This window comes from Tiliqua scincoides, chromosome 1, assembly GCF_035046505.1.
Source record: "Tiliqua scincoides isolate rTilSci1 chromosome 1, rTilSci1.hap2, whole genome shotgun sequence".
NCBI classification, from domain to species: Eukaryota; Metazoa; Chordata; class Lepidosauria; order Squamata; family Scincidae; genus Tiliqua; species Tiliqua scincoides.
Window position 1 is genome coordinate 131,004,138 of NC_089821.1, and position 20,880 is coordinate 131,025,017.

Consider the following 20,880-nt stretch of genomic DNA (forward strand, 5'->3'; position numbering starts at 1 on the left):
AGCTGGGCCTACCCTTGTGTTCTGCTTGTGGCATTTTGCTTCTAGTGGGAAACTGCTGCTAATGCCAATGGAAGGAAGTCACTGGCTTAGCATGTAAATCATATTGGAGAAGCTTGTGCAAAAAAGGACATGAGTTTGTGGTTGTAATGCCAGAAACTGGTATGCTCAAGGAGACATCTGAGAATTTTACTGTAAGAACATAATCTGTGCCTCACACCAAGGAGCAGCTGGACAATGTTTTGCATTCACTGACTATGAGTGTTTTTCATGATACTAAACTCCAGAAGATCTTTGCTTTAGGGCGCAATCCTAACCAATATTCCAGCACTGACTTAGCTGCAATGCAGGCCCAAGGTAAGGTAACAAACATACCTTACCTTGATGAGGCACCCCTTGACTGCCTCTCACAGCAGGATGCAGTGCACACTACATTGGCATGGCTATGTCAGTGCTGGAAAGTTGATTAGGATTGCGCCCTTAATTTCTGTGCTGTCTGAAATTTTGACTATGCATGTTTCAGTATGCAGACAGTGTTTATATGACAAGGAATTAATCACCTTCCTCCAGGACAGCAACTTTGATGATGTTTTTATTAACCCTCTACTGCCTTGTGGGCCAATCATTGCTGAATATCTCTCCTTGCCTTCCAAGTACTTCATGCATGGTCTTCCATGTAATATGCGTTATTGGGCTACTCAATGTCCAAGCTCCCTTTCTTATGTTCCAAGGATTTTTATGTCTTCGTCATATGACATTCACTGAGAGTGTGAAAATTGTGCTAATTTTTAACACAGAATTTATAGTGTGCTACCTGTTTTATGTAAAGCATGAACAACTTGCTAGTGAGTTTCTCTAGAGAAAGGTTACATTCTTGAAACTTTTTAGCAAAACATCCAATTGGCTGCTGAGGACTCTATGCTCAGGACTCTAATACTATATGAAAATCTGTGAAAAGCATAGCTTTTTATATTATGCTGAGATTCCCTTTTAAAATTATTTTTAACCATGTTAAAATTTGTTACTGCTTCACTGAGTGAATTTTGTTAATATACAGCATTAACTCTTTTTATTGGTTTTGTAACATTGGATATACAGTACCGCCTTTTAAGCCTGTGTGACTAAGTTTAAACATTTACTTTAAACATGAAGAACATTGATTAAACATTTACTTGATTCCGAACCATTTCATATGATACTTATGCAATATTTGTTTTCCTTGGCATCCTTCAGATTTTGGAATACTATGGTGTCATGCTCTGAATGGCGGTTCTGGAACAGAGTGTCCTGTCCAGTGTGCGAAGCCTGGGTAAAGCAGGTATGGAGAATAGGCTGTTACCCATGCAGCAAATCCCCCCTCTCCTCGTCACTGAAATGGTCCAATGGAAAGGCAGAGGCCAATACAGTTGGTTCCAGCGGCATCGCAGGAGTTGCCAGAATGTGACTGTGTTCAGCCATGAACTGTCTCAGGGACTCCAGCTCTGGATTTTGCCTCAAGGTTGACTCCTGAAGCCTTTTCCATAACTGGATGTAGCCACAAGGCAGTGGAGGTTTGGGATTAGAGTTTTCCTTCTCTAAGATGAGCTGCCTTCCCAGACTGATGAGTCCCATGGGGGGGGGGGATATTTGTTTTAATCTGATGCAAACCACCCAATAAGTTTTAGAACCCTCAGTACCATGATGGCAGGGTTGAAGGCAAGCTGGAAAGTTGGGTTTACTTTTGTGTTCTGCTTGTGGCATTATGCTTCTGGTGGGAAACTGTTGGTTGTGCCAACAGAAGGAAGTCAGTGGATTAGCATGCAAATTGTACTGGAGAAGCTTGTGCAAAAAGGACATGAGGTTGTGGTGGTATTGCCAGAAGTCAATAGAGACATGATGTTCATGGAGACATCTGAGAATTTTACTGTGAGAACATTATCTGTGTCTTACACCAAGGAGCAGCTGGACAATGTTTTGCATTCACTGAATATGGATGTTTTTCAAGATAATAAACTCCTAAAGATCATTTATTTTACTTTTTCATTTTCTGAAGTTTTGACCATGCATGTTTCAGTTTGTAGACAGGGTTTTTTTGACAAAGAGTTAGTCACTTTCCTCCAAGAGAGCAACTTTGATGCTGTTTTTACAGACCCTTCCCTGCCTTGTGGGCCAATCATTGCTGAATATCTCTCTTTGCCTTCTGTGTACTACACACGTGGACCTGTTTGTAATTTGCATCATTGGGCTACTCACTGTCCAAGCCCCCTTTCTTATGTTCCAAGGATGTATACGTCTTCAACTGATCATATGATATTTACTGAACGTGTGGAAAATGTGCTAGTCCATTCCTCAGAATTTATATTGTGCTACTTGTTTTTTGAAATGTATGAACAACTTGCTAGTGAGCTTCTCCAGAGGAAGGTTTCAGTCCTGGAACTTCTTAGTAAAGCATCCATTTGGCTGATGAGGTATGACTTTGTGTTTGAGTACCCCAGGCCAGTGATGCCCAACATGGTCTTCATTGGAGGCATTAACTGTGCACGGAAGAAACCATTATCCCAGGTTGGTAACCTTTTCCTTTGAAATAATTATATATAATTTGTATTGTATATATAGGTGTTTGTGTTCATGTGTGTGTATGTTTAAAAATTTGATTTTGATGTAATTTTTTTCATAACTATATCCTCACATGATTTATATCTCTTGTTGTAAATAAGGTAAACACTGCCCCTCCACTTTGCCACCCCATCTGCATTTTGGCTATTTGAAAGGAGCAGCAACAATTCACAAAGGGTTCTTGAGTACTTACCATTGGTGCTAAAGTAACAGGGGTACTCTGTGGGAAAAATTGTTGCCAGCAGCTGGCAAGATTGTCACCACAACTAGTGATGAAAAGCAAACAAAATGACAACTGACGGGCATCCAAGTAGGACTTTGGGAACTGCTGGTTTATGCAGTTAGCATAGAGGGGAAAGGAGACAAGTGAGTTTTGTGTTCATATGAATATACCTTACATTGATGCATGCCACCAGCCCACATAGCTCAGTATTTCCTACCTTAACTGATAGGAGATATCCAGGGTCTCACACGGGCATTTTCCCCAGTCCTACCTGGGAACTAGCTGCCCACTGAACCAAACCTCCTACTGTAGTTCATCACATTGTGTTGCAGGACTCACTGCCAGGCGGCAGGGGTCTGGGGGTCCCACAGTTACCACTGGACACCACATCAAGTACAACTGGTGGTACGAATACCACTCGTTCAGAAACACTGCCCTAGCTCAAGGCTATTAAAGATGACGGCTTCCATGCAGTTCATTTCTAATGGCAGAAACATGGCAGTCGCCATACACGAGTCTAATGACTTGACACCATTTTGTCATTTGTTTTTTAACCAAGCTGGAAGCAACTGTTACCCTGCACATGCCTGATCTTGTCTAATCTCGGAAGCTAAGCAGGATCAGGCCTGGTTAGTACTTAGATGGGAGACCGCCTGGGAATACCGGGTGCTGTAGGTTTATACGATAGTCTTTCAAGCTTGAAGGTTGCCAACCAACCAAACTGGAAGCATGCTAGAGCTTGCATATTAGACAGCAGGCCTCTGACACAGCTACTGTTTGGATCATCTGTTTTGGAATGGCTGCCAGCACCACACATAGCATACTACCATATGGCCATTTATGATAGTGCAATTGATGTTTGTTTGTTGTAAAGCTCTGTTAGGAGTGGGCTGTTAATTTGAGGAAGGGAAGCAGAGCAAGGCAGCCAAAGCTGCTTTCTTTGGAAGGATGGGGAGTACCCCATCCTTCTTTGGGAGGATGGAGTTCTGGCAAGGTAGGCCACAAGGAAGGCTGCCCAGCCAGCCCACATTGGCATAGAGTCTTGCATTGTGCTCAGAGAGGAAGCAGGGAGGAAAGGATGGAAGGGAGAGGAAAGCTGGGGTTACCAATCCTGCCTGCTGGTTTGACATGGTGGTGCAGCTGGACAGGACAGGGATGAGTGCAGTGTTGGTAGGTCAATGAATGACATGCAGGCAGCAAGGCAGAAGGAGGGTGAGGAATGAAGACACAGGGGTCTGGTGACCCAGGTTTTCATATTTTTTACCCACAGCATTCTGTGGGATCTTTTGTGGCGTAAGCTCATTGAGGGACCTTTCTTTGTGATTTGATGGCTTTTGATAGCTTATCCCCAGTCCTAGATGAATACTGATTTTGTTCTTGCACCTGGCGTAGGTGATTAGCATAGCTTTTTTATTGTGTTTGGCCATTTGGCCATGGAGTTGGTGAGGACAGATAGGGTTGGGCATTCTTCTTTTGCTTTGATAACTACTTGTTGTTCTCAAGTCAGGAGATTCTAGGAGTTGGCTTTTTCAAACTTACTGTGTAAGCAAGCTGCAGTGTTGGGTGCAAAGAAAAAGACAGATCAGGCAACACCACACTGATGCATTAATCAGCCATGCCAAACCAATCTGTAGGTTTAAGTGGTTCCCTAAACTTAGTTGTCCGTGCTGAATGTGGAGAGGAGTTCCAGAATTTCTCTGCAGTTCAAAAATACTAAGAGATACCCTTCCAACATTCAGTACTGCCTTTGCAAATAAGCCTGGACTACATGGGGGGTGATGGCAACACATGGGGATAATAGCAGGGTGTGTGTGTGTATGTGGTCCATGTGGGATCATGCTAACAGCATTGAGCGTATGTGTGAAGTGGGCTAAAGTGTACCTCGAATACTACATGAGAAAAAGCAGTTTTATTATGCTGAGATTTCCTTTTAAAACAAGAGATGCTTACTTTAATCAAAATGATTTCAAAACATCATTTTTACATTTTAAAGGAACTTTTAACCACATTGCATGCATGTAAATTTCACTGTCTTCAAATGGTGCTGATGAATGCCTTTGCCCAGAACATGCCACCAAAAGAACCAAACAGTGTTATTCTGAACCACCATACCACAGGACCACACCACGTTATCATTTGTTACTGCTTCTACAGAAGGAATTTTGTTAATGTGTACAACATTAGTTCTTATCAGTTTTGTATCATTGGATAAATAGTACAGACTCTAAGGGCTGTGTGACTAACTTTGAACAGTGAAGAATTTTTATTAAACATTTACTTGATTCTGAAACCATCTGATTCTGTACTTCTGCAATATCCAATTTTATCAGTTTGATGCAAAGCACCCAAGAAGTTTTGGAACTCTCTGTATGATGATGGCATGGCTGAAATCAAGCTGGAAAGTTGGGCTTACCTTTGTGTTCTGCTTGTGGCATTTTGCTTCTGGTGGGAAACTGTTGGTTGTGCCAATGGATGGAAGTCACTGGCTTAGCATGCAAATTGTACTGGAGGAGCTTGCACAAAAAGGACATGAGATTGTGGTTGTAATGCCAGAAACTGGAATGCGCTTGGAGACATCTGAGAATTTTACTGTAAGAACATATTCAGTGCCTCACACCAAGGAGCAAATGGACAAATTTTTTTCATTCAGTGAGCATGTACGTTTTCCATAATACTACACTCGAGAAGATAATTGCTTTAACATCTATGCTATCTGTACTTTTTACTGGGGATGCTGCAGCTTGTAGGCAGTTTTTATATGACAAAGAGTTAGTCTTCCTCAAGGAAAGCAAATTTGATGCTGCTTTTATGGACCCTGTCCTGCTTTGTGGGCCAATCATTGCTGAATATCTCTCCTTACCTTCCGTGTACTTCATGCGTGGACATCCGTATAGCATACATGATCAGGCTACTCAATGTCCAAGACCTCTTTCTTATGTTCCATGGATGTTTATGTCTTCAAATGATCACATGACATTTACTGAGTGTGTGAAAAATGTGCTGATGCGTTCTATGGAATTTATACTGTCGTACCTGCTTTCTGTAACATATGAACATCTTGCTAGTGAGTTTCTCCAGAAAAAGGTTACAGTGCTGGAACTTCTTAGCAAAGGATCCATTTGGCTGCTGAGATATGACTTTGTATTTGAATACCTCAGGCCAGTGATGCCCAACATGGTCTTAATAGGAAGCATTAACTGTGCAGAAGAAACCATTATCCTGGGTTGGTAACCTTTTCCTTTGAAATAATTACCGGTACATATAATTTGTATTATATAAATCTGTGTGTGTGAGAGTGTGTGTGCCTTAAATTTGATTTATACAGGTTGAGCATTCCTAGTTCAAACTGCTCCAAAATCGGAAACTTTTTGAGCACCGACATGATACCCCAAGTGGAAATTTCCACATCTGACCTAAAGAGATGAGTCAGAGTAAAAATGTAGGAACACAACAGACATGCATACAGTTATTAAAAACACTGTGTGAAACCACATTCAGGCCAACCTGATGTGGTGGCGCAGATCCAAACAGAACAGAGCACCTCGGAGCTGCACCGAGACTTGCACTGGCCCAGTGCGCACTTAGGATTGTGCCCTAAGGTGCATATGAAACATAAAATAATTTTGTGTTTAGCTTTAGGTTCCATCTCCAAGATATCATACTATGTATATGCAAATATTCCAAAATTTGAAAACATAAAATCCAAAACATTTTGTGTTCCAAGCATTTTGGGTAAGGGATATTCAACCTGTACATTGACATAGAGTCTTGCATTGCATTCAGGGAGAGAATTGGGGAGGAAAGGGTGGAAGGGAGAAGGAAGCTGGGGTCAGTGGGGTCACTGAGGGTTGCTTCAACTGGTGCAGGAGGCCAGTGCATCACCCCCATGATGGACCTCCTCTCATGCAGTGAGTGGGGCAACATTGCCTTGCCCCCACTAGTTTTTTGGCTGTACCTTTTTATAGAACACAGATATTTCAATACAGTTTGTTTCATTGCATTCTGCATAAAATTTCACATTTATTGATATCTAACATGATGGTATTATTTCTACAAACTGTGATTTTAGTGATTTTGATCACTAGTGGTGTCACCCCACCCCAAGGGTGTTACCTTACTAACACCTTATTGCTGGAGTTCTCAAACATTTAGCACCAGGACCTACTTTTTAGAATGACAGTCTGTCCAGGACACACTGGAAGTGAGGTCATTACCAGAAGTGACATCACCAAGAAAATTAAAATAAATAATTAAACTAAAACAAATAATTAAATAAGGGAAAGCCAGCCCTGTTTCACCAAGTGAATTTTCTCTATAGCCTGCCTGCAATAACCCCCCACCCCAAAATCAGTAAGATTTTCAGCTATACCCAGTGCCCAATTTAATGCAAGTCTAAAAAAGAAAAAAAACACCCTATAAACTGAAGCCTCTGTTTTATTCTTTTATGGTGGATGGCTACCTTCTGGAGCATTTGTTGAACTCCACGTTCATCAGATTGGAACCATTCTGGTGGCCTTGCATTCCTCTTTGCCTGGCCTGATCACAAGCCAAGGCATGGCTGCTTACTCGTGAGTAAATGTGGCCTTCCAGCTTAGTTTCAGTTTCCATAGGGCGTAATACATTCATCAACTTGGAGGGAGGGGCTTCCTTCTCTGGTGTTTTTTTTGGGCTGCATTCATCGAATTAAGATCATTGTGGTGTCACTGGATCCCTCTCAGTCTGCCCTTTCCGATGGACCAAGGCAAGTTCACCTATTCATGAGTAAACTTGTGCTATGGCTCAGTTTCACTTTTCATAGGGCTCTGTGCATTTTTGTTTTCTGGTTTTTTGGCCATATCTTTTAGTAGAATGGAGATATTTCACTCTGATTTTTTTATTGCATTCTGCTGTAAATTCCACATCGAATGGTATATGACATGACAGTTTTATTCCTAAAACTGTGATTTTAGTGATTTTAGTCACCGAGTGCACGTCACCCCCCCCCAATATGTGTCACCTGGAGCAACCCACACCCCCGCACCACCCTAGCAATGTCACTGGCTGGGATTACCAATCCTGCCTGCTGGCTTGGCGTAGTGATGTTTGAAATGCAGCTGGATGCTAAGTCCCAGTTCTAGATGGGTACTGGTTTTGCTCTCGCACCTGGCAGAGGTGATTAACATGGCTTCTTGATTGAGTTTGGCTATGGGGTTGGTGAGGATAGCTAGAGTTGATGATCCTTCTTTTGTTTTGATAACAACTTGTTCTCAAACCAAGAGATTCTAGGGCTGTCACAGGGTGTGTGTGTGTGTGTGTGTGTGTGTGTGTGTGTGTGTGAGAGAGAGAGAGAGAGAGAGAGAGAGAGAGAGAGAGTTGGGTGGAGAGTGTGTGTGTTGGGGGTAGGGAATGCTTTAATTACTTGTAATTAAAACTTGTAGCCTTTCTCTTGGCCCATGGATCTTAGGCCTCCTGCCATCAGTTCTGTTCCTGGATTATTGACCTTGGTTATATTTCTGAGCAGGAAGCACCATCGCACACATTTGTACATGTCCCTGTACCCATCAAAGAAAAAGACAAATCAGGCAACACCACATTGATGCATTAACTAGCCACGCCCAAGTGAATCTGTAGATGTAGCGGTTCCCTGTACTGTGTAACTAAATGTGTGCTGAATGTGGAGAGAAGTTCCAGAATTCATCTGCAGTTCAAAAGTATATCAGGAAAAATCCTCCCAACTTTCAGTGGTGTCCTCTGCAAATAATTCCTGACTATGTGGAGTTTAAAAAAAAAAAAAGATGTCATTATAGGAGCTTGGAACGCTAAAGTAGGAAGTCAAGAGATACAGGAATAACAGGCAAATTTGGCCTTGGAGTACAAAATGAAGGAGGGCAAAGGCTAATTGAGTTTTGTCAAGAGAACATGCTGGTCACACCCTTTTCCTCCAACCCAAGCAGCAACTGTACACATGGACATCACCAGATAGTCTACACTGAAATCAGACTGATTATGTTCCCTGCAGCCAAAGATGGAGACGCTCTATACAGTCAGTAAAAACAAGACCCGACTGTGGATCAGATCATGAGCTTCTTATTACAAAATTCAGGCTTAAACTGAAGAAAGTAGGGAAAAAGCATTAGGCCATTCAGGTGTGACCTAAATCATATTCCATATGAACAGTGGAGGTGACAGATTTAAAGGTTTAGATTTGGTAGATGGAGTACCTGAAGAACTATGGATGGAGGCTCACAACATTGTTCAGAAGATAGCAACTAGAATCATCCCTAAGGAAAAGAAATGCAAGAAGGCAAAATGGCTGTCTGAAGAAGCCTTACAAATTGCTAAGGAAAGAAGGAAAGCAACAGGTAAGGGGGAAAGGGAAAGATATACCCAACTGAATGCAGATTTTCAGATAATTGCAAGGAAGACAGGAATGCCTTCTTAAATGAGCAATGCAGAGAAAAGCAGGAGAAGGGATCTCTTCAAGAAAATTGGAGATATCACAGGAATTTTCCATGCAAAGATGGACATGATAAAGGACAAGAATGGTAGGGACCTAATGGAAGAAGACGAGATTAGGAAAAGGTGGCAAGAATACACAGAGGAACTCTACAAGGAAGATCTTAATGTCCCTGATAACCACAAAGGTGTGATCACTGAACCTGAGCCAGACATCCTGGAGCGCGAAGTGAAGTGAGCGCTAGGAAGCATCACTAACAACAAAGCTAGTGGAGGTGACAGTATTCCAGCTGAACTCGGTATCGGTACGCCTGCCCAACACGGAGTTTCTTAATTCTACTCACCTTACCCGACCTGCAAGTCTCACATTACCTTCCCATTAGAAAAGGTCCTGTTTGCAGGCTGGGCTCATCTTCCCTTTGCTGCTAATGAGCTTCACAGGTGCGAAGCTCAAGGCAGTGAGGGAAAGCGAGACCTGGTGCTCACGCTTTGGGCCAGCATGACCACAGTGAAGGCCAAGTGCCCACTGGAGATGGGGGGCCCCTCCAGGGGCCAGATGGGATTTGAGCAGCCCTGTATTAGTGTGTCATGACCCACACTTCTGGAAGTGCTGTCCTAAACAACACACTGCCCCCTGGTGTCCTGCAGGTGGCATTGTACCTGCATTCTAATAACTGGCACTGGAGCTGTTTGACCAGGGCCCACCCTGGGCCTCCTAGTAGTTTGAATAAATGGTTTGGCAGTTAGGGGAGTTTCTTTGGGGAGGAGATCTGAGGCTGAACTTGGATCTCAGCTAGAGCAGTCTCAAAAAGTAGATTCACACATACACACAAAGAAAAAAATGAGGCACTAGGAGAGTCATCGGTTTTACTGCACTCAAGACAATCAAGGACAGACAGCAGAAAGTTTTGTGGGTTAGTTGTGAGACCGTGCCAAGGACTAAGATTATCAGTACTTTTCTGCTCGATGGGGGTGCATTGTGCTGAGGGACAAGGGTACCAAGTTATGATAAAGAATAAATATTTGCAGCTATCTAGTTATACAAATATGCTAATTTCTTTTGAGAAGTGCCCTGCAAGTGAAACTATCCTCTTTTCCTCCAACATTTCAGCACTTACTCCCAGATAAGTGTAGATAGGCTAGCAGCCTGAGTATCTAGCTATCCCTTCTGTTTACTACTTTACAATACTATATTGGTAGAGGTTCTTGAAAATGGTGCTATTTACCTTACTCAAAAGCAGGGATGCCCAAACCCTGGCCCTGGGGCCACATGCGGCCCTCGAGGTTTCTCAATGCGGCCCTCAGGGAGCCCCCAGTCTCCAATGAGCCTATGGCCCTCCGGAGATTTGTTGGAGCCCGCACTGGCCCGACGCAACTGCACTCAGCATGAGGGCAACTGTTTGACCTCTTGCATGAGCTGTGGGATGAGGGCTCCCTCCACTACTTGCTGTTTAACACATGGCAGGCGCAGAAAAAACAACAACAAAGTTGCTGCTGGGGTGTGTATATGAGATAGTTCACTTTAAACACTCCTCTGCTGCCCCATCCCAACTGTAAACAGGGCAGGAGGGGTGGGACGGACTGCATGAGAGCAGGGACAAAGAGGCAAGAGGGGTCACGTGCAGTAGCTTCGAGGCTTACCAGGATGACCCAATCCTTTGCAGCTGTAGTTCCACTGCAGCTGGTCATTCAATGGAGCTTCCTCCCCCCAAGTAAAATGAAGCTCACAGCAGCCATGCGATAGGAAAGCATGATCTCTACGAACCTCCCCCCTTCCCCACCTCCTTTTTCCCTGGGCTTCTTCAGCCAATTCCAAGGCAAGAAACCCCTAGGCTCCTCCTCCTGCCCTTACTCATCCAAAGAAATAAATCAGACCACCCCTCCTTTGTCCAATGACCATCAGTTCCTTTAGCGATGGGCAAGAGAGCCCGCTCCTGCCCCCCCCCGCTTAGATGCAGAAGCAAACATGAACCCTTCCCTGCCTCCTGGCTAGAACTTTCTGGCTGCTCACCCAGTCTGAATGATGGCCCCACAATTTATATTTGATATAAATGACACAAAGAATGCTGACTGGAGATTTGTTTGTTTGTTTTTGTTTGTTTGTAGGAATTTGAAGCCATCATAAATGGCTCAGCGGAACATGGATTTGTGGTGTTTTCCTTTGGCTCAATGATCTCAGAAATTCCAGTAAAAAAGGCCATGGTCATTGCTGAAGCTTTAGGAACAATACCTCAGACGGTAAGAGGGAAATTAAATAATATCTGATTAAAATATTTGTGCAGATAGTCAATAGGGCTGTTTGCATGCGAAGTACAGGTACACGGGCATATCTCTGTAGCCAAATTCAGTCATGGTTAGTCTGCGCCTAGGTATAGTTGTTCACACATTCCATTCAGTGCTGGCACAATATATATACAGTTAAACCAGTGGTTCCCAACCTTTAGGAGACCACGGACTACTAAGACAAAAACTGGAATTATTGTGGACCACACGCAACCTCCCAACCCTGCATACACACACACAAGTTTAAATTTGTAATACAGGCGGCCCTTATTATCCATGATGTTCCATTCCTGGAACCCCTGCAGATAAGGAAAACCATGGGTATTCAAAACCTGTGGTTTTCACCCACCCCCTGAACCCAACAGGAGCTGAGCTCCAGTGTGTCTGGAAGCTCTTCGGAAACCCGCAGAGGTCATGGGCCTCTGCACGGCCTCTGTGGGCTTCAGAAAAGCCTCCAGAGGTGAGAGGAACACAGCTCCCCTCACCTATGGAGGCTCCAGGTTGTGCCACACCAAGGGTTCAGGGACCAGCAGTTGAAGAAATCCGTGAGAACTGAACCCACGGATAACACTGGCTGCCTGTAATTAGAAAAAAATTATCAGAGATTTATTTATAGATAAGATTTCTGGTTTGCTGCTTTTGCTGCCCACTGCAGCTGCAGGAGGCCCATTCTTTGCCCTCTCTGATGGTCCATGGGGGACTGCTTGCTCAGAGATAATGGAAGTGATCAAAAACTTTTTTTCCTGAGACCTCGCAAACCACTTTTCAGGGTCTTGCAGAACACCTGTGGTCCCCTGACCAAAGGTTGGAAACCAGTGGGTTAAACTGAACCCAGGGGTCTGCAATAACAAGGAAATGTGTGCCTGTGTACAGACAGCAGTACCTGGGTACAGATATTATGTACCTGCGTGCATCATAACTTGTCAACTCTTGGTTCATTATACATACAGGTCCAGCCTTGTTATACACAAATTTTTTTATACACGGATTTGACTCAACACGAATGGCCGCTGCAAATGAGAAGGAATGTGCTGATCCCTGGAGAAGGGGAAAATGCAGCCCTTTAAAATCAGTTTGAAAAACTGAACAGTCCTTTAACAATAGCCTCCTTAATGAGAGAGAGAGAGGGCAGCTGGCTGACAATCCATCAGTTCTTCTCTCTCCAGCGGACCCCTCCATTTCCCCTAAGCACGTGAAAGAAAGGTGACCACTTTGCATTGGTGAAGGGAGGGGCTAAGTGAAGCACCTTTGTAAGTGCTTGGAGGAGGACTGATTGGTGGATTGCCTTCTTAATGACTCTTATCTTACATCACAAAGATCAGCAGGCCTGTTTTTAAATCACTGGAGCAAGGGAACTTTGTTTTTTAAATAGATTTGCTTTAGTGCATTTTTTGCCATCCACATGAGTGCTTGGAACAGAACCCACGTGAATAATGAGGCTCAACCTGTATTCTGTTTTAAAACCAACTCTAATTAGGATATAATGCAACATGTACAGACATTTTTGGTACAGTGGCCCTTCTCTGCCTGTCATGGGTGTTTCCTTAGCATCAGTTTCCCTGTTTGTCCACAGCAAGTCATTTATCTGTCCTCCTCCTAACCTCACCTTTTAAAAAAGTATAATAGCTCCACCTACTGTAAAGAAATAGCTGTCGGAAACAAAAGCTGCCAATCAGATGACAAAAGACCACTGAGAAAAAGAAAGGTATGGACATCCTGGGTTGAAGTCTCTGTGAGAGCAGAAGAGCAACTATACAAATAATTTGGTTCTGCAGTCACATAACAAACAGAGCACAGATCACACCATTAAGGGAGAGGCTCATGCTTCAGGCAGCAAAGAACAGAAGTAGCTCTTTCATCACTCATTAAATTTCCCATGCTGATTGGTTGTCCATCTCTGAGCTCCCTCAGTACTTTGGGAATAAAACTGATCCAGCTCACAGAAATGATGTACAGATGGATAAAGGGAAAGCTTTTAGTTGGCTTAGGGTGAGCTGCACATTGCAGCAAATGCAAGACAAATGGGATGTATTGTACAGCAACACATTCATGTTCATTCTGTCTTTTCTAATCCCATTAAGGTGCTGTGGAGGCATACAGGGGAAGTGCCACCTAACCTTGCCAACAACACTAAGCTCCTGAAGTGGCTTCCACAAAATGATCTACTTGGTATGTCTGGGGAAATATAGGTGTAGTCATTAGTTTGTTTTGATGTTGCCCCCACCTCTTTAGCAGCTCCAAATAATACATTGCATTAAAAATAAGCAAGCACCTGTGACCAAGACAATCGAAATATTGTCCAGAAAAATGCAAAATAACTTGAATTTAAATGGACATAGTTCTAGACCAATCCGTAGTATGTGCACAGATCACAGATATGAATTCAAACATAGAAGCTGTGTTACAAAAGGGAAAATGTATGTGGAACATTGTGCCACGGCTGTCCATTAAGAGTTAAGGAAGTTATTCTGAGCACAAACCAGAAAAAATTACCCACATATAAAAATGCAGTCCTACAGCCCAATCCTGAGCTGCCCGGAGCGCCCAGGCTCTGCGGCACCAAAAAGGGCTGCCGCCGAATCCTGCGCCTCCTGCACTACTGCAGGAGGCTCCTTGGGAGAAGGGGCCGTTTGTCCCCTTCCCGCAAGTAAGGTAAGCAGCCTCGCAATGGGGCTACTCTTGGTCAGTGGAGAGTAAAGGTGCTCGTGTAGGGTGCGCAGCCCTGCATGAGTGCCCTGGATCCTGTGGAGCTCAGCTGCAGAGCCCGGCACACCTCCCGCCTGCCCCTCAGCACGCCTCCCCGGAATGCCTCCCCCACACCCCCATCCACGCCCCCACCTCCCGTTCCACAGCCCAGCGATCCAGGAGACCACCGAGCTGCGGAACCTGGGCCACCGCCTGGCGCTAGCCCAGCACTGACTGGCGCTGGGCTAGCACCAGCAGAAGCCCAGAAGTGAGCCCCGCAAACGTGCCTTATGGCATGCTTGTGACTGTGGCCGGCGGCACGGAGCCATGCCACTGACCACAGGATTGGGCTCCTACTTACTTGAAAATAAGCCTCAATGAACTCAATTGGAATTTCAACCCAGTCTTATCTGAGGCGGTCTATGGGGAGGTACTATGTTCTTTTGTCATAAATACTTAGGATCGGACCATCAGTTTTGTGTAGCCTTCAAAACTTAAGTTTTGTTGGTTATATGGGGAGCTGTTTTTTAATTACAGGCATGCACCACTTAACAACCATTTGCTTAACGACGGATCGCATATATGAAGGTGGTCAAAGCACAATAAAGATGCTCTTAATTAGGCAATCGCGTCTCCCTTAGCCTGCAGCAGAGTGTCTGTTTACACAACAGAGAAGCTCTTAATGCAAAGAAGAGGCAATCTATCTCCAGTCACCTATGCAGTCAGCTAGTATCTGGCAGGGAGGGTCTGTTTACACAACAAAGGCAATAGAGTGGACTGAATGTTCCCTTAATGATCTAATCGCATAACATTGGGGATCAAGGAATGTATCCCTGTCATTAAGTGGTGCATACCTGTATATTGCTTTGTGGTTAATTTTGTTGTTACTGTGTATCATTTATTGTATTGTTTTTCAACATGTTATTTTGAACATATTTTATTATATTTTTATTTACTGTACTGTATTTTAATTGCAATTTAATTGTATTGTTTTATGATGTTGTTAACCACTTTGAGAGCCCCTCTGATGGAAGGGAGAGAATAGGATATACATATTTTAAGTGAGGGCTGGGGATAAGAATAGGCCCTCAGTTTGGCTGTACTTGTCGTAAGAGGCGACTAAACTGCCACCGGGTAGATGGGACTCATCAGCCTGGGAAGGCAGCTCATCTAAGAGAAGAAAAACTCTGATCCCAAACCTCCACTGCCTTGTGGCTACATCCAGTTATGGAAAAGGCTTCAGGAGACAACCTTGAGGCAAAATCCGGAGCCGGAGTCCCTGAGGCAGTTCATGGCTGAACACAGTCACGTTCTGGCAACTCCTGCGACGTCGCTGGAACCAACCGTATTGGCCTCTGCCTTTCCATTGGACCATTTCAGCAACGTGGAGAGGGGGGATTTGCTGCATGGGTAACAGTCTATCCTCCAGATCTACTTGACCCAGGCTTCGCGCACTGGAGAGGACGCTCTGTTCCAGAACACTATTCAGAGTGCGATACCATAGTCTTCCGAGACTGAAGGATGCCAACAAGATTTTAAGTGAATAATATAAGTTGGTTTGTGTAGATCGTAATAAGCAGTATACTCTCTTTTTATTTCTCCACCCTCCCCTTCAATAGCCCATCCAAAAGCCAGAGCCTTTATCACTCATGCAGGCTCCCATGGGGTTTATGAGGGGATCTGCAATGGAGTGCCAATGGTTATGATCCCGTTTATTAGTGATCAATTGGATAATGCAAAGCGAGTGGAATTTCGAGGAGGAGGAGTAATTCTGGATATAGTTGAAATGACTTCCCAGGACCTGTCTAATGCGCTGAAGGCTGTTATTTATGATAAAAAGTGAGTAGTAAATAGTGTAATGGTACTAAATCCATGTTAGGACTTCCAGCTACCCTTAAAATTGGGGTAAAATAATATGTGACTGGAAATATGTAATTTACCCTGGGTTTTTTTCTGGTTTGTTTAACTACTGCAGGGGGATGCATGAATCAGGGGGAAACCACTGAGGAGGCATTGAGAAGCTTCACAGTGTTGCTTCTATTGTGGTTCTGTTCCAATCACCACCACTCCATTAAAAGGACAAATCAAGCTTCCATTGGAAGCTTTTCTTTTCTTTTAAATAATGGGAGGGGGTGATAATTCAGCTCTTCCTATGCTGTCCTTTCAGCAGCACTGCTTCTGCCCAATTTCTGGGAGGAAGAGACAGAAGGAGGCATCAGAAGGCAAGGAATACTACAGGGAAAGGGCCAGACCAAGAGAGTGAGACCCTGCTGAAGTGCTGAGAGAGCCCAATTATCACATGGACCAACCTTTCAGCAGCACTGCTTCTGCCTGGATGTCACTTCACAACATCTAGAATCTCTCAGCTGCTGAGCTGTGAAGCGACGTCTTTCCAGAAGCAGCTCTGCTGGAAGGATGGCCTGTATGATAATTGGGCTCTCCCATGTCTTAAAAATACGATCCAGATTTGCATATTTTCTTTTCTGTCTTTTGCAGCTAATGAGGTCCTTCATGAGAACCAAGTACTTATTTCTGGCCATCCTGTGCTAAATCATGTTCCTTCCAGCCCTTAACAGGTGTCGTGAATGCTCTTCAGCTCACTGTATGAAATGAGTTTGACATCCTGGTTCTAGAGGGGATTCTCAGTTTACACATGATCATGGGGAAAAGGAGACCATACTAGTGCTCTGGGTGAACCAAGTGCCCCCCAATACACTCCAAAATCCATGCACAGCTGTTTAATGGTAAATATGCAGGTGTTCCATGGCAGACAAGCTGATGAGGAAGGTTTGTTGAATGTTAAAAAGTTTGAATACCACACTCCGAACTATGATTTGTTCTGCACACCTCACTGATGCTGTTCCTATTTGTTTATACTGTCTGCAATTAACCATTTGTTATCAGATTAAGAGTTGATTCATATGAACATATTTCTGGGGGCAGATAGTGAAATTGGAGTCGGTAGTCACTATTATAAGACAATTGATAGGATGGTTAACTTTACTTTTGATGTTCCTGTTAGGTTCCCCCTGACTTACCTGGGGAAGACCCGAGAGGAACAGGCTGCTTGCAGGGCAAGAGGGGGACTTGAGGTGAGGAGGAGGCAGACCCCAAGTTCAGCTGCGGGACAAACACTGGCCAGGAGAGCCAGGAAAAGGAGGGGGGAAGAGCATGAGACCCCAGCCCTCCCAAGGAGGAAGGGGCAGGGTCTGGAGGGGCCAGTCACCAGCATTAAGCCCTGCCTGACTGGGGATGAAGGCAGTCTGTGCTAAGCAGCTGGCTGAAGCAGAAGCTGGCCTGCCTGTGATCCAGGCTGGGAGCCCAGAAGCCCCAGCAGGTGGGGAGAAGGACCAGGGTGATGCAACCCCTTCCCCCACACTCCTTTCTGAGGCTGGGTCATTGCTGCTAGAGCCAGAACCCCCAGTGCCCCACCGCTGCCTCTCACAACTCGGAGGATCCCCCGCAACCCAGGACCCCACCATTACCTAGCTCACCACTGGAAAAGTTGAGCTTTCCCCTTTTTCTGCAATTGCCCTGCAGAGCTTCCTGGAGCATTTGTGCTTCCCACATATCGTGTATTTCTTGTATGACCCAAGCAATTATCACATTGCACTTGCTTCCATGAATGATTTACTATCATGGAGGTAGGGCGCTGATATACAGGTTCAAAATGGTCATAACTTACTTTTAGAAAAAAAAAATTCTGACTTTCTTTCTCACTGCAGCAGAAGGAGTTTATCATGTCAGAGTGCTGCAGGGCTGAGAAAATCTACAACAGCAGAAAATCATCCTTCTACATAACTGTTTGAGACCAGGAATCCTGGTCATCTTATGCAAGCCCAGTGCTGATTAGCACCAGGAGTATAAAGCTGCACATGGAAAGGTTTGGGGTTGGGATTGTATCCCTGTGTCACTATATCCCTGTCACAAAAGGGCTCATACTCTAAAAAAATGGAGAAGAAACACTGGAAAAACCACTATGATGGGTTGAATTAGATGGGAGAGGAAGTTGCTCCTCTCCTTTAACAAGAAGGTCACTTAAAGTGCCTTTTTGCCCCATTAGCAGGGGTTGACCTCAACATGTTGGGGCTCTCATGATCTGTGCAAGAGGTCACCCTATATCAACTGTGAAGTGTGTTGCTTCTGAATGCATGAAGGTGATCACACATACTTGGCGTATGAGTATTGGGTTGTAAGTGTAGAGTGTTGTTTTATTTGAGGGCTACACATATAAAACATAGTGGAGTGAACATCTGAGGAAATACCCCAAGTGATGACCCTGCCTGAACTTCAATGGCCAATGAAATGTGTTTATAAACACACTTTATAAACTGCCTTTCTGGTACATTTTATTTCTCTGTGTAAATAGCTTCTTAAAAGTTTGACTAAGTATACTAATGCTCTTTAAAAATGCTTTTAGGTATAAAGAGAACATTCTGCGTCTCTCTGCCCTTCACCTGGACAGACCCATCCACCCTCTTGATCTTGCAGTGCATTGGGTGGAATTTGTGATGAAGCACAAGGGAGCTCCCCATCTGCGGCCAGCAGCCCACGATCTCAACTGGATCCAGTACCACTCTCTGGACGTGATTGCCTTCCTCCTGGCTGTAGTGCTCCTTAGTCTGTTCATCTGGCTTAAGTGTTGCCTGTTCTGCTGTAGGAGGTGTCTCTGCAAAAGAGGGAGGCTGAGCAAGAAAAGCAAGGCAAAATCCCATTAAAATGAGTTTGGGGTATGGAAGGGGAAGAGGAGTAGATATGGCCTTGCCTTTGGAAGTTATAAGGCTTCCTGCACCATCCCAGCACATCTAGGACAATTTTCAGTTACTGTTTTGTCAACCCCACAAGCTAACTTGCATCAGTCAGTCCTGTGGCCACATATACAAGGGCTTTTCAGATAGTAACCTTCGGTAGACTGTTAAAAAAACAAGAATGAAGGAAAATATTTCTATTATGCACAAAATTTACATACTACACAACACTGCCTCTCAACGTAATCACCACCCAAATTGAGGCACTTGTCGTAGCCTGGCACAAACTTTTGTATGCCCTCTTCAGAGGTCGTCAATGCAGTCCCCATTCACTGCTATTGGTGAATGTCCATGAGGATATTCACAAAACTTGTGAGAGCCTAGTTTCTTAGTCACAGTTCCATACAGAACCATTGTGTATGCTCCCTACACTGTTTCTGAACTTTCCATCGAATTCCTTCAAATTTCATGGACAGTTCTGGAATTGTGAACTGAAGGTGCTTGCAAATCACTTATGTTGACTCCTTCAACACAGTTGTCTGTCACCACAATTGCAGGGGCGTACCAAGTATGTTGTAGGGAGCATACACAAGTTTCTTAGTCACAGTATGAAACTGTAACTAAGAAACTAGGCAAGGTAGGTGCCCCAAAACCTCATGGACATTCACAAAAAGCAGCGAATTGAATCTGCATTGACATTTTCTGACGAGGGTGTACAAAAGCTTGTGCCACTCTACAACAAGTGCCTCAATTCGGGAGGTGATTATGTCGAGAAGTAGTGTAGTACAGTAAGTAACTTTTGTGTTACAATTACAACGGCTTTCCTTCATTCCTGTTGTTGTTTTTTTAACAGCCTACCAATGATTACTTTCTGAAGTGGTTACTATATGCATATATGTAGCATTTGGCTAATGAAATTATGCATATAATTATACATATAAGCAACTTGATCACCAAGTGACCTGTGAAGGTCAAGGTTCTGCAGTTCATGGATCTGTTAGGGCAGCGATTTTCAACCAGTGTGCCACGGCACATTGGTGTGCCATGAATAGTCTGCAGGTGTGCTATGGGTATTTGGGAGAGGGTTATTTATTAGCAGGGCCATTGGGGGATGTAAGCCCCCCACCAGCAGCATGGTGCCTTGTCAATTGTCCAAAAACTGATGGTGTGCCTTGACTATTTTAGTGCCTTGACAGTGTAAAATGAGATGAAAAAGGTTGAAAATCACTATGTTGGAGAATGACTAAGATCCATCAATAACCTTCAACATTTCCAGACCTGGGACTCACCTTTAACCCCAACCAGCAACACGGGACCCATTTCCTTTTTAAAATCTTGTCTTTTCTCTTTTCTGTACAACTGTTTTAGAGAAACTAAAGCCCTTCAAGCCTCCTGCTTGAGTATGAGTATGAACCAGTTGGTCATACGCAACTTTTCTTCTTGTCCTATTCCCTCTCTCACACACCCCCTTCGCTTTTAATGAAGCCTAACTAAATAGTGGCAGTATTACCTTAGGTTGGCATATGAGCCTCTTGCAAACGCCAGCCTACCAACTGAAGACCAACAACGTATACAGCTGATTCCTACAAGTTAGTCGGGTCTGTCTGCAGGAATGCCTGTGAAAATATACACCTCTTCTTTCTTATTTGTCTGTCTTGCTGCATTTCTCAATTACCCGGTTCCTGAACATTGGAGCAAAGTTAAAATATTTCAAAACTTCAAAAAGTAAAGGTCATTCAAAGTTTATCAAACTTTATCAAAGTCTTTGTCTTTCTTTGATCAAGAAAAACCATTCCCACATTTGAGAATAACAAAGTTCAAAGTACATAAACTTGCATATACTTTTCTCTTTTATCAGTCTGGTCATTGTAACTATATTTGTTTAAGATAGAATTTAAATTCTTATCACAATAG

General features: G+C 43.9%; 1 protein-coding gene across 1 annotated transcript; it reads left to right on the forward strand.

Annotated features, from left to right (window-relative positions):
* Window positions 1-1,677: 1,677 nt before the first annotated feature.
* On the forward strand, window positions 1,678-18,936 carry LOC136645717 (UDP-glucuronosyltransferase 1-6-like). The gene is made up of 5 exons (XM_066622101.1): window positions 1,678-2,538; window positions 11,357-11,488; window positions 13,615-13,702; window positions 15,838-16,057; window positions 18,639-18,936. The coding sequence occupies exons 1-5, from the start codon at window positions 1,678-1,680 to the stop codon at window positions 18,934-18,936; spliced, it is 1,599 nt and encodes a 532-aa protein (XP_066478198.1).
* The last annotated feature ends 1,944 nt before the right edge of the window (window positions 18,937-20,880 follow it).

Bases quoted from the DNA above. Each gene is read 5' to 3' on its own strand.
- LOC136645717 (XM_066622101.1), top strand. From the start codon at position 1,678: ATGGCAGGGTTGAAGGCAAGCTGGAAAGTTGGGTTTACTTTTGTGTTC. The intron at 2,539-11,356 runs GTTGGTAACCTT...GTTTGTTTGTAG, and splicing joins GGAAGAAACCATTATCCCAG to GAATTTGAAGCCATCATAAA. The intron at 16,058-18,638 runs GTGAGTAGTAAA...AAATGCTTTTAG, and splicing joins GCTGTTATTTATGATAAAAA to GTATAAAGAGAACATTCTGC.